Source organism: Mycetomoellerius zeteki, unplaced genomic scaffold, assembly GCF_001594055.1.
Source record: "Mycetomoellerius zeteki isolate Tzet28-1 unplaced genomic scaffold, Tzet1.0 scaffold145, whole genome shotgun sequence".
Classification (NCBI taxonomy): domain Eukaryota; kingdom Metazoa; phylum Arthropoda; class Insecta; order Hymenoptera; family Formicidae; genus Mycetomoellerius; species Mycetomoellerius zeteki.
The window spans coordinates 3,256,197-3,266,472 of NW_017256393.1; the positions used below are offsets into that span (position 1 = coordinate 3,256,197).

A 10,276-nucleotide genomic window follows, 5' to 3' on the forward strand; every position below is an offset into this window, starting at 1 on the left:
TTATTTTTTTCCCCTTTTTCGCTACGAAGAAAAGTCGAGTGCGGACGATAATATCCCTCCCGGTTGGACTATCGATACTGGACACACTCATGAACTTACGACTCGCTCTCGTATTTAACGTTGCTTTAATAACAGTCATTAATATTAATAGTAAAACGTGGAAAAAAAGTCATCGTGAGACTGCAATTCGAGTCGCAGAGGTACCGCAAGGCCGTCCTAGAGAAGAGAGCGAATTTCGTTGTGTTTATGTTCTGTCTCTCCTTCCCTTGACAAAATTCTTAAAGAATGACAGAATGAAGCGTAAACGAAAAGCGATAGGAACGGTTTACGCATTTTCACGTGCGGCACAATGCTATATATGCCATATACTTCTCTCTTGTGTATATTTATATTATAAATATTTACACACGTGTGCGTGTGTATATATTCATATATACACATGTACATAAATATGTATGTATGTGTGTGTCGAGGCTCTGATGTAGAAAAAACATCGCGGTGTATCGCGATTAATGCCGCACTTTTCCGTCGCTGTACTTTTTTTTTTAATACGCAAACGATATAAAAAGTTGAGCATCGTATTTCTCGTTGCGTATTATCTATAAATACACGTCGAGAAAAAGATTATTGAAGGCAGATCGATTCGCATTTCGCGGCGGCGAAGAAAAGCCGTGCAAACGTCGCGAGAACGTTCGCCGCCGCGAACGATCCCCTCACGTATGTAAAACGTGTGTACACGGGCCTCGGGGCGCCGATCACACTCTCGATTATAATATTAATCCTAATAATCCCTCTTAATTGAATACTCCTCCATTTAGAAGAACGGTCGAGGCAAAAAAATTCGGCGAGAACTTGTAGTGAAACTATTTAATCCCTTTTTTTTTTTTAGGATTGACCTGTGCAATTTTTTACTTTTTTTCCAACTACTCTTGTAAAAAATAATTCATTCCAATTATTTGCACGTAAAGATCAAACCGAGACGGTCGACGCGATTTAGCTAAAGGCTACTCGACCGTGCAGAAGTTTACGTTTACAACGATTTTAGCGTGTGAAGCGTTCTAAATTCGAAAAAGACGTTTCACTCTTCCCTAAGTCCTAACATCAATAAGAAATTCAGAAAATATTCTTCGATCTGAAATACTCGGAAATCTTTCAGAGATCTGAAATATTTATACTAGCTAGTATAAGTTCTCGTATATCTTAAGGCAAGGCAATTCTCACGTCCGAAGCGTCCGCGAATCCAAATGCGTGAGAATATCAAATCAAGATGAAATATTTTCCAGCGTTTTCAGCCGTTTCGCACGCTAAATCGACGTTCCCGTACAAGTCTTCGACTCGCACACAATTCCGAGTTCGCGGCGGCTCGAGTATTAAGGACACGCTTCTCTGTTTCCTCTGTATGTTTTTCTTTTGGTTTACAATGTTCGGAACACGTTGTGTATACGTCTGTGTCTACACGTTCTGTGACTCGCTCTGTGCGCGCAACCGTTGTCGAATAACGCTGCACTTCGCTACTACGTGGTGCACGTGATCGTCGTCCAAGTATCCGTAGTCACATATGGCACCAACAAGGAATAATAAGGCTTAATGATTGTAGCGGTGGGTTATGGTGGCGGAGGTCTCCTCTGAGGTTCGGGTGTGTAACGCAGACGAGCTCGCACGTGTTGCGGGCTACCAGGCACGGAATTGCTTTCCGACAATCTCCTAGGCGGTGGCTGAGGCGGAGAAGGCGAGACATACCTAAAAAAAAACCCGAATTATCATGTACATTATTCTCTTTTGGTCTTACTGGAAAAATGATCAATAATGATTATAATTCATAATTTTATAAAAAGTTATCTTCTTAGCAAACAAAAGGCAAATAAAAAGCGAAGATGCGCACCTTCGTGGAAAGGAAGGAGACGCTTGTTCAATTAAATTCCTCCTAAGAGCAAGAGGGGACTCGCCACGACTTAATCTCGGCGGTGGTTCCGGCGAAGGAGCACGGTCGCTGCCAAGTCTAAGACGTACGTAGGACGCGAAGCGTTTCTTCGCGGACTCCTTTGAGCCAACAGTCTGTTGCGATGGCATCGTCAATGACGACGGCGGTGACTCCTGTTTCAGCTGATGCGCAAAACGGGAGATTAACAACTGTGGACTAGTGGAACCGTGGGATCCCTGCGGCGGTGGCTCCGAAGGAAATCTATAAAAAGTAACCTAATATAAAAAGGGTAACAACATTTACTACACTAAATGAAATTGATTGAAAAATGGACTTTTACATTAAAAAATAATAAAGAATAGAAATGATTAGATTAAAATTAAATAGCACATATAATAGACATATAAAAGAATGAACAAAGGATGTAAGAATAAATATAGAACATTCAATGTGCATATGAACATATAATGTGCAATATGCATTCAATCAGCAAATATCATTGCAAGTGAAAGAAATAAAAAATATAAAGTAGCTTATACTCATTATATTTCGTAAATGTTAATATTCTAAATGACAATGTCTTAAAAAAATAATTTTGACATATGTGTGCATTTTTGTAAGTAAATCACAAAAAATTCAAGTTTTTCAACAAATATTTAAATTACCTTTTGCGGCTGATCATCGGACTACCGTAGATATTCTGACTCTGCGGATAAGTTTGGAGTGCCGCAGATTGTTGTGACGGTGGATGCGCAAGTCGCTGCAGAAATGGTGAGTAACGGCCGTTATTGTCATACGTAGCAGGTGGTGGTTGAATGACGCCAGGCGGATCAACGTTCTCCCGCCGCCAGGGCGAATAGTCTCTGGTGAAAGGGCTCAACGACCTCGAAACGCCTCCCTGCCATCGGTCCGCCTTGTTGCCACCGTCCCGCTCCTCGTAACGGCTACTGCGATACGGGGAGTATGGTCGACCATTGCTATCCAAACTGGAGTCCTGAGTCCTATAAGGAGAGAACGGTCTCGTCGTCGTCGTCGTCGTCGTCGTGGTCGTCATCGTCTCCTGTCTACCTTGACCGTTTGTTGTCGAGCAGCGATTCGAGGAGTTGTAATCGTGCCTAGTGATGCTCTGCTCGTGCTGTCGGTAAGGCGAGAAAGGTCGCGGTGGCAGATTCGGCTCCGGCTGATCCGCCGCGTCTTTAGATATTGGTGGTGAGAACGGTCGAGCCATCTCCTTCCGACGAAGAGTGTACGGACTGTAGGGCACATAATTCGCGCCATTTTCGCTGTTGGAACGCTGATGGAATGGCAAAAAGCCACAATTCGACGATTCTCTAAAGCTGCTATTAATATTGCTCCTCAAGAAGGCTGGCACCTCGGACTGCGCTCGAAGTTGAGCTGTCTGTTTCAGGGACACATGACCCGAAATTCGCTGCTGCTGACATCCTGGTAACCTGGAACTGAATTGTCATCCAAATAAAATTTTCTGAAGGATAGATTTATGAATATGATTTATTTCCCTTCAATAGAAAAGTGCGATTTGATTCTTTCGGTATGCATATGTATCACCATCATCCCATAATCGTACCGTGATGGCTCTGTAAAAAACCTCAGTCTAGAAGAGTTAATGAATGTTAGAGCAAAACGTTAATCGTTAATTGTTAGCAGGCAAAACGCAGATGAGGACAGAAGTTTTCTATTATAAGAGATATTAAATCGTCTCTTTAAATCGTGCCGGAAACTTCCGGAAGAAAATCTCGTCTTCATGCGAGATCAGAATTTTTCGCGTCATGTAAGTCGTGGAAAGAGTTGCTTACGGCGAAAACTTTGCATCAAAATGATAAGAAAACTTAAGCTCTATGAAAATTTTACTGACAAAATTAAGAAAGGAAGTAAATGATACAATTGAAATTTCTATAATTAAGATATCTTATATACAATCCATAATTCTCTTTGTCACGGTTATATTAATTTCGCTGCAGCAATTTCGTCCCCGATCTGCAATAGTCAAGAATTCATTTTACGAAATCAATTTGCAAAAAAAGAAAAGAAAAATGGCATGTGCACAGGGAAAAATTATGCGTGCATCGCGACGGAGTTGCGAGTCGCTACGCTAAACGTAACAAAAGTAGGCGAAAAGAGAGAAACGAAAATACATTAAAATAAATAAAAAATGCTTACCGTGAGTAGGGGTTGAAGGGTGGGGTGTGTAACAGGCGCGTGCACAAACCAAACAACTCGAAATGAAAATCGGGCAGATTTTTGGATACCCTGAGTAGCAGGATAGTTTATCTTTTTTTCTTTTTTTTTTAATCTCTTTTGGGAATTTTCAGGTAATTTGTCCGGGAAGGAGCGGAAATGAGAAAAGGAAAGGAGAAAGGAATGAGGGAGGTAGAGGATGCTACGCCGCGCTGCCTCCCTCAAGCTCAAGGCTGCAACACAATTCAACACGCACGCAAACTTTTAATTCGAAAGAAAGAACTGTAAAAGTCAATTTTTTTTGCAAAGCTGTATCAAAAATAAATATACACCGGATGTTCCGGGAGTATATCGCGTCTGTCTTCGACAAATTTTTCTACAAATTCGCAAATTGATCATTCTTCAATTGCAAAAGTCGACACGCGCAATCAACGAGAGAATCCGCTGGCTAAAAGCCAAAAACGCCATAATTTTGGGACATCTTAAGGCCTGTCTACAATACACGTAATAAGCTTGGTTTAAGAAGTGAGAGTAAGAAATTGATCAATCACAGTCGATTGTAAAAAGAATAATCGACTGTGATTGGTCAATTTCTTACTCTTACTTCTTAAACCAAGCTTACTTTACATATTGTAGACGACGCATTATACAATCGTTAACATCCAACGACAAACCAATTCGTAAAACGCTTCGGTCCAAAACTCACTAACCGTGATGTCAAGTGCATAAAGTTTTAACCGAAAAAAAAAATCGCTCGTAAAACCTGGTTACTAAGACGAAAAAAAAATAGATAACCAAACCAGAGATCAGTATCTTTATTAGTCAGGAATCTCATGCCATGTTTAAAAAGTTCGCGATTTCGCTGTTACGCTAGCATTCTTAATGATTATGTCATCCTATCATTTCTATCACAATATTAAACATCTTAACTATTATGTCCAATCTAAGAAAAGCATACAGCGAATAGCAATTAGCAAATCTTGATTCTCACCTTGGTTCTAACTGCCGCATGACTTTGCCGAACCATTGACAGCCTGAGTTTGTTAGGGTGGAATTTGTCTCGCCATCCTGTAGAACGTCGTATTTGCGAATAAAGGTATGTTCCATGAGCTTGTGGTACTTTGGCCGGTGCTTGTAGTTCTTTGTGAGGCAGCAACTGACAAAACTCCTGAACTCCTTAGAGAAGAGTGCATCCGCCGGAAGAGACGGAGGATCGTCTTGTACTACTCTGCTCAGTACCTACAATGAGTAGAATAATAAAATAGTAAGTATGAAGCAATGTAAATAGATATGGTCATATTGGAAGAAATTATCCAATCACAAAAGTTTTTTTCAAAAGATACAGAGAGAGAGAAAGAGAGATATGGGAGAGGGAAGGAGAGAACTATATTAAAAATAAAGTTCCATACTGAAAGCAAGAGTTGTTTTCTAATATGCAATAGTTCATTTCAATAATTCATTACACATATTTAGTACAGTTCATAACAGAGATAAAAAAATCTAAAAATCAAATTTCCAACGGAAATTTTACCTCAAAATCAGTCTTGCAGTCTCGATAAGGAAATACTCCCGTAGCTAGTTCCACTAGAGTAATGCCCAAACTCCATACATCTGCCCTTATATCATAATCCGGTTTAGTAGGATCTGGTGGATCTATCCTTTCAGGCTGTACACAAAACGATAAAAATACACAATTATTCTATTATTCAGAAAAGTTAAACATTCTCCCATATTGTATATACAATTACTTACAGCCATATATGCCGCACATCCTGCACTTCTCGTTTTTGCTTTGCTATCGACCAGTCTGCCAGAAATCCCGAAATCGCAAAGTTTCACCCCTCCCGTCTCATCAAGTAATATATTACTAGGTTTCACGTCTCTATGTATTACACCATGCTTCTCTTTCAGGTACGACAACGCTTTTACTGTCTACAGAGAAAAAAATATATATCACAATGTAAAATCGTCTTTCCAACAATTTCGAAATTGTAAAAATATAATCTAAGATAATATATTTCAAATTTAAAAAAAAAATTGACACAACAAAGTATTTTAACTAAAAAAATGATATGATAAAATTATCTTCTTTCAAGATATGTATCTTCTTCTTCCCTATAATTTTTCTAAGATTTTTAAAGATAGCAATTATAAAACTCGGGACATAAAATATCTTATAAACAAAAGGATAAAGAAACTTACTGCTACTGTAACTTTTCCTAAAAAATCTTCCGGTATCGCTTGCCTGCTACGCTTCAACAATTTGTCTAGGCACGTCGCCATCAGTTCCATGCAAATCCAAACATCAGATTCAGTGATGAAACAGCCCAGGCACTGCACAATGTATGGACAGTCGTGTGACTTGAGCACGACGTCAAGATCCATGATTATCCTCTTGTTCTCTTCCGCGTTCCCGGAGCGTCGCATCTGCTTCACGGCGATTATCACGTCGCTCGGCTTATGCCTCATTTTGACAACATGTCCACAGGTGCCATTGCCGAGTTCACCCAAATGCTCCAGATCTTTCATATCTGTCTGATATCTTTGGCCGTTGATATTCAGGATGCCGTTCATCTTCATAATTTCTTGCAGCTTTAACTCGACTTCACTATCATGCATCTTTGGCGGTGTTATCTGCGATACTGGCAGATCTAGCTGTCTTCTGAGTCGTGTCGGGGTACCCATATCCCCAACAACTAAGAAATGCATAATATTTTAATATTAATTAATAATGTTAAGTTCTTCCCATTCTCTATGCTATTTTTTTATAATTAAATATACTTCCTTATAATTCAGCATACATAAATAAGTCTACATTTGCTTTAATAACCAGAAATAATATTAACATCAATATTGAAAAAATATTTCTGTTATTTCTTCAAAAAGTTTAACATCAAACTTATAGAAAACTTTTAAATTTATATAACATCAAGATACATTTTTATTTATATTGAGCTTATTAATCCTATATTTAATTATATGTTTACAATACATGTTCTATATTTAATTATACATATTAGCACTGATCTATATTCCTATATATTATATATTAGGAATGTGATTTAGTTTTGAGGGTTTTTTCTCAAAAACTGATTTATTTAAACAACATATCATGTAAACATTTAATAACTGCTGTACGATCAACATTTAATTCTCTGACAAATTCTGAAAAGAATTGTGCTGGATTATCATTCAATAATGCTTGTAAATCTGCATTTTACAGCTTTTGTCGTTAACACTGAAATCACTACTTTTGAATCAACAGAACCAATATTCACATGTCTTAATTGATGAAGCAACATCACCATAAGTTTCTATCAGAATTTTATGACCTTCAGCTGCTGTTTTCTTCTGATTAAAAAACAAAAGCAACACATGTCGAAAATACTCTTTAGGAAGCTCCATTTTTTTAAATGATATAAACATAATGTTTACTGTATCTATTGTTAGTAAACGACTAAATATCATGGAGTAACATTAAAGCATTAAGAAATAATAGCTGTGATTGAAATGGCAAAACCCTCAAAACTAAATCACACTCCTAATATTTAACATTGAGCTCTATTAGCATTATATCCTTTTTCCCTTAAAAGTTATTATGACATTTATTGTACTGTGCGACTTATTAGCAATATCTGAACTTTTTGATTCTGTATGAGAATTTAATTACAATAATAAACAACTTATGACCTAAATTTGATTCAGCAAAAAAGTCCGTTTCTACCAATACAAATTAAGCAAATTTCAATTGGACATATTAGTGTATATTAAAACTATTATATACCAATATAATTTGAATATAAAAACGAAATATCTTAAATGTCCAATATATATTTTATCAAATAATACAATAAAAAGCATATTAAAGTTTTTGTGATTTAATTAGTTTCTATACTTATATTAAATACACATCTTTATGTCAATTTATATACAACAGCTTTAATATGCACTGAGTGTAAACTAGTATCCAACCAAATTTGCTCCATTAATCTCAATTTAGCTTATGATAAATTCAATAACTCATACTACACTGGATCAGTGCATATTAAAAACTGCTTTGTATCAAGTATCTAAATGCAGTGGTAATATAATCAAATTTGACAATGAAATAATACATTTATATTCTGCTAACTAAATAACGCAACAATACCATCATTGGATTATGTAATCATAAAAATATTTATATGCTTTTACATTTAACTTGCTAATCTCATGTATATAGCAAACTATCATGTATATAGCTAACTTTTATTATGCATTAATCTAATGCAAGTGATCGAATTCGCGTTATTACTTTGTATCTTTAATTTAAGAATTAGAAAAAGATAAAGAATAAATTAAATCGAGATTGCGGTTAATCTACATTGGTAGAAATAGACATAAATCAAACAGCGAGCGAGCCACACTCGCGGAATCGACAGCAAAGTTCGATCAACAGCCCGACGGTCAACATAACCTGTACACGCAAAATCGTGGTAAACGCATCGTCAAGGAGATGGATCATATCCATCCAGAAAGTGGAGGATCCAGAGTGGACTCGTAGGGATGTTTGCGCGCATTTAAAGCAAGCTGCTTACGTTGCCGTGGTCTGCGGGGCGCAGGGCTGGATACGGATCCTGCTGCAGTCGCCGACGACGACGACGACGACGACGAAGAATGCAAGCCTATGGTTGGGCCGCCAACGTCGCCGCCGACTTGTCTGTCCCGTTCCCGCGACTCGTTCTCTGCCCGCAATCGCTCCTCCAGATTCATAATCTTCTTCTCCAGGGTGCTCGACATCGCGCTCGCACGCCGTGATTCCTCGGCGCTGCCTAACGCGGCTACGTGTTTGTTTTGGTTTTTTTTCCTTTTTATTTTTATTTTTTTTTTTTACGTACGCCGCACTCCACCACCAACACGCCAGGCTCACCGGGTTCGCCACACCGCCGTCATGCGCCCGATATTTGACAATTTTCGCATCACTTTTTTTACTGCTCTTTTACGTGCTGCCCCTTTTTGGCAGCAGGGGGTACAAACTCCCCTCCTGAAAAAAAAGGGGGGGGCGATTCTCAGCGCCGCCTGGACTTTCCGGAAGTAGCGAACTTAAGTACGGATCACATGACAAGAATGGGTGCGTTCAGCAGAACGTTTGTTTTGCAACTGTTGGAAGTTTCTTTCGAGCTGATTGGATCATACTTTTAGATCTAGAAGAATGGTCCTATCTCAGCAGACAATCATAAAACGGTTGCAAAACTGTTGAGTGAGCGTTCGCTGCTATTGACGTATTCTTCTAGATCTAAAATTATGATTGGATGATCTAAAAGAATACACCAATAACAGCGAGCGCTCACTCAACTGTTGAGTCCGCTGAATGAGCCCATTGACGACTGATGAACCCTTTGACTCTTTTGTTGATAGTATTTATTGCAGATTTTTGTTAATTTAAAATTATCCCGACAATCTCTACAATTTTGAAATGTTGTATATCATCATTCAAGCTAAAGATGATCTCAAATATAAAATCAAACTATAAATGCCATTCTTAGGGCCACTGTCACCAAGCTCAGTTGATCTAACTAGGCCAGTTAGTCTATCGGAATTGACCAATCGCATTTGTCATTTTGTTTGAAGAATTGACAGATTGGTCAATTCTGATGGATTAATTGGCCCAGTTAAGTGACAGTGGCCCTTAAGGCCATCACACGTACAAAAATTTTAGTCGTAATCGTAAGGTCGCAAGTAAATCGACCAATCACAATCAAAATTACGATCTCGCGTTTCAAAACACTCGACTGTGATTGGCCGATTTGCTTACGGCCTTACGATTACGACTAAAATTTTTGTACGTGTGATGGACTTAAAAAACTGACCAATTATAGTCAAATCCGAGAAGAATAATCGACTGTGATTCGCCCATTTCTTATGGCTTAAGGCTTAAAATCCTATTGTAGATCCCGGGTAATGGCTCCTACACACTGGACGCGGAAAAGCTTACCGCCCGGCAAAATATGACGCGGTAACTAATAAACTTATGGTTCCTGCACACTGGACGTGGAAACGCTTGCCGCGAGGCAAAATGTGACACGGTAGCCAATGAGCTTACAGCTCCTGACATGTTCATTGGTTACCGCGTCGCATTTTGCCGCGTGGTAAGCTTTTCCGCGTCCAGTGTGCAGGAGC

At 38.6% G+C, this 10,276-nt stretch overlaps 1 protein-coding gene across 1 annotated transcript; it reads right to left on the reverse strand.

The window, feature by feature from the left end:
* On the reverse strand, nucleotides 1–9,182 carry LOC108732077 (dual specificity mitogen-activated protein kinase kinase 7). The gene is made up of 8 exons (XM_018462711.1): nucleotides 8,695–9,182; nucleotides 6,320–6,813; nucleotides 5,870–6,049; nucleotides 5,649–5,783; nucleotides 5,109–5,356; nucleotides 2,587–3,378; nucleotides 1,883–2,182; nucleotides 1–1,740 (listed from the first exon to the last, which is right to left on the reverse strand). Exons 1-8 carry the CDS (start codon nucleotides 8,894–8,896, stop codon nucleotides 1,605–1,607), a joined length of 2,487 nt encoding a protein of 828 aa, XP_018318213.1. The 5' UTR covers nucleotides 8,897–9,182; the 3' UTR covers nucleotides 1–1,604.
* Nucleotides 9,183–10,276: the final 1,094 nt, after the last annotated feature.

Excerpts from the sequence above, each read along its gene's own strand:
- LOC108732077 (XM_018462711.1), bottom strand. The coding sequence starts at position 8,896 with ATGTCGAGCACCCTGGAGAAGAAGATTATGAATCTGGAGGAGCGATTG. Across the intron at positions 6,814-8,694 it reads GCCCCGCAGACCACGGCAAC|TTGTTGGGGATATGGGTACC; the intron begins GTAAGCAGCTTG and ends TGCATTTCTTAG. Across the intron at positions 5,784-5,869 it reads GATGTGCGGCATATATGGCT|CCTGAAAGGATAGATCCACC; the intron begins GTAAGTAATTGT and ends TTTTGTGTACAG.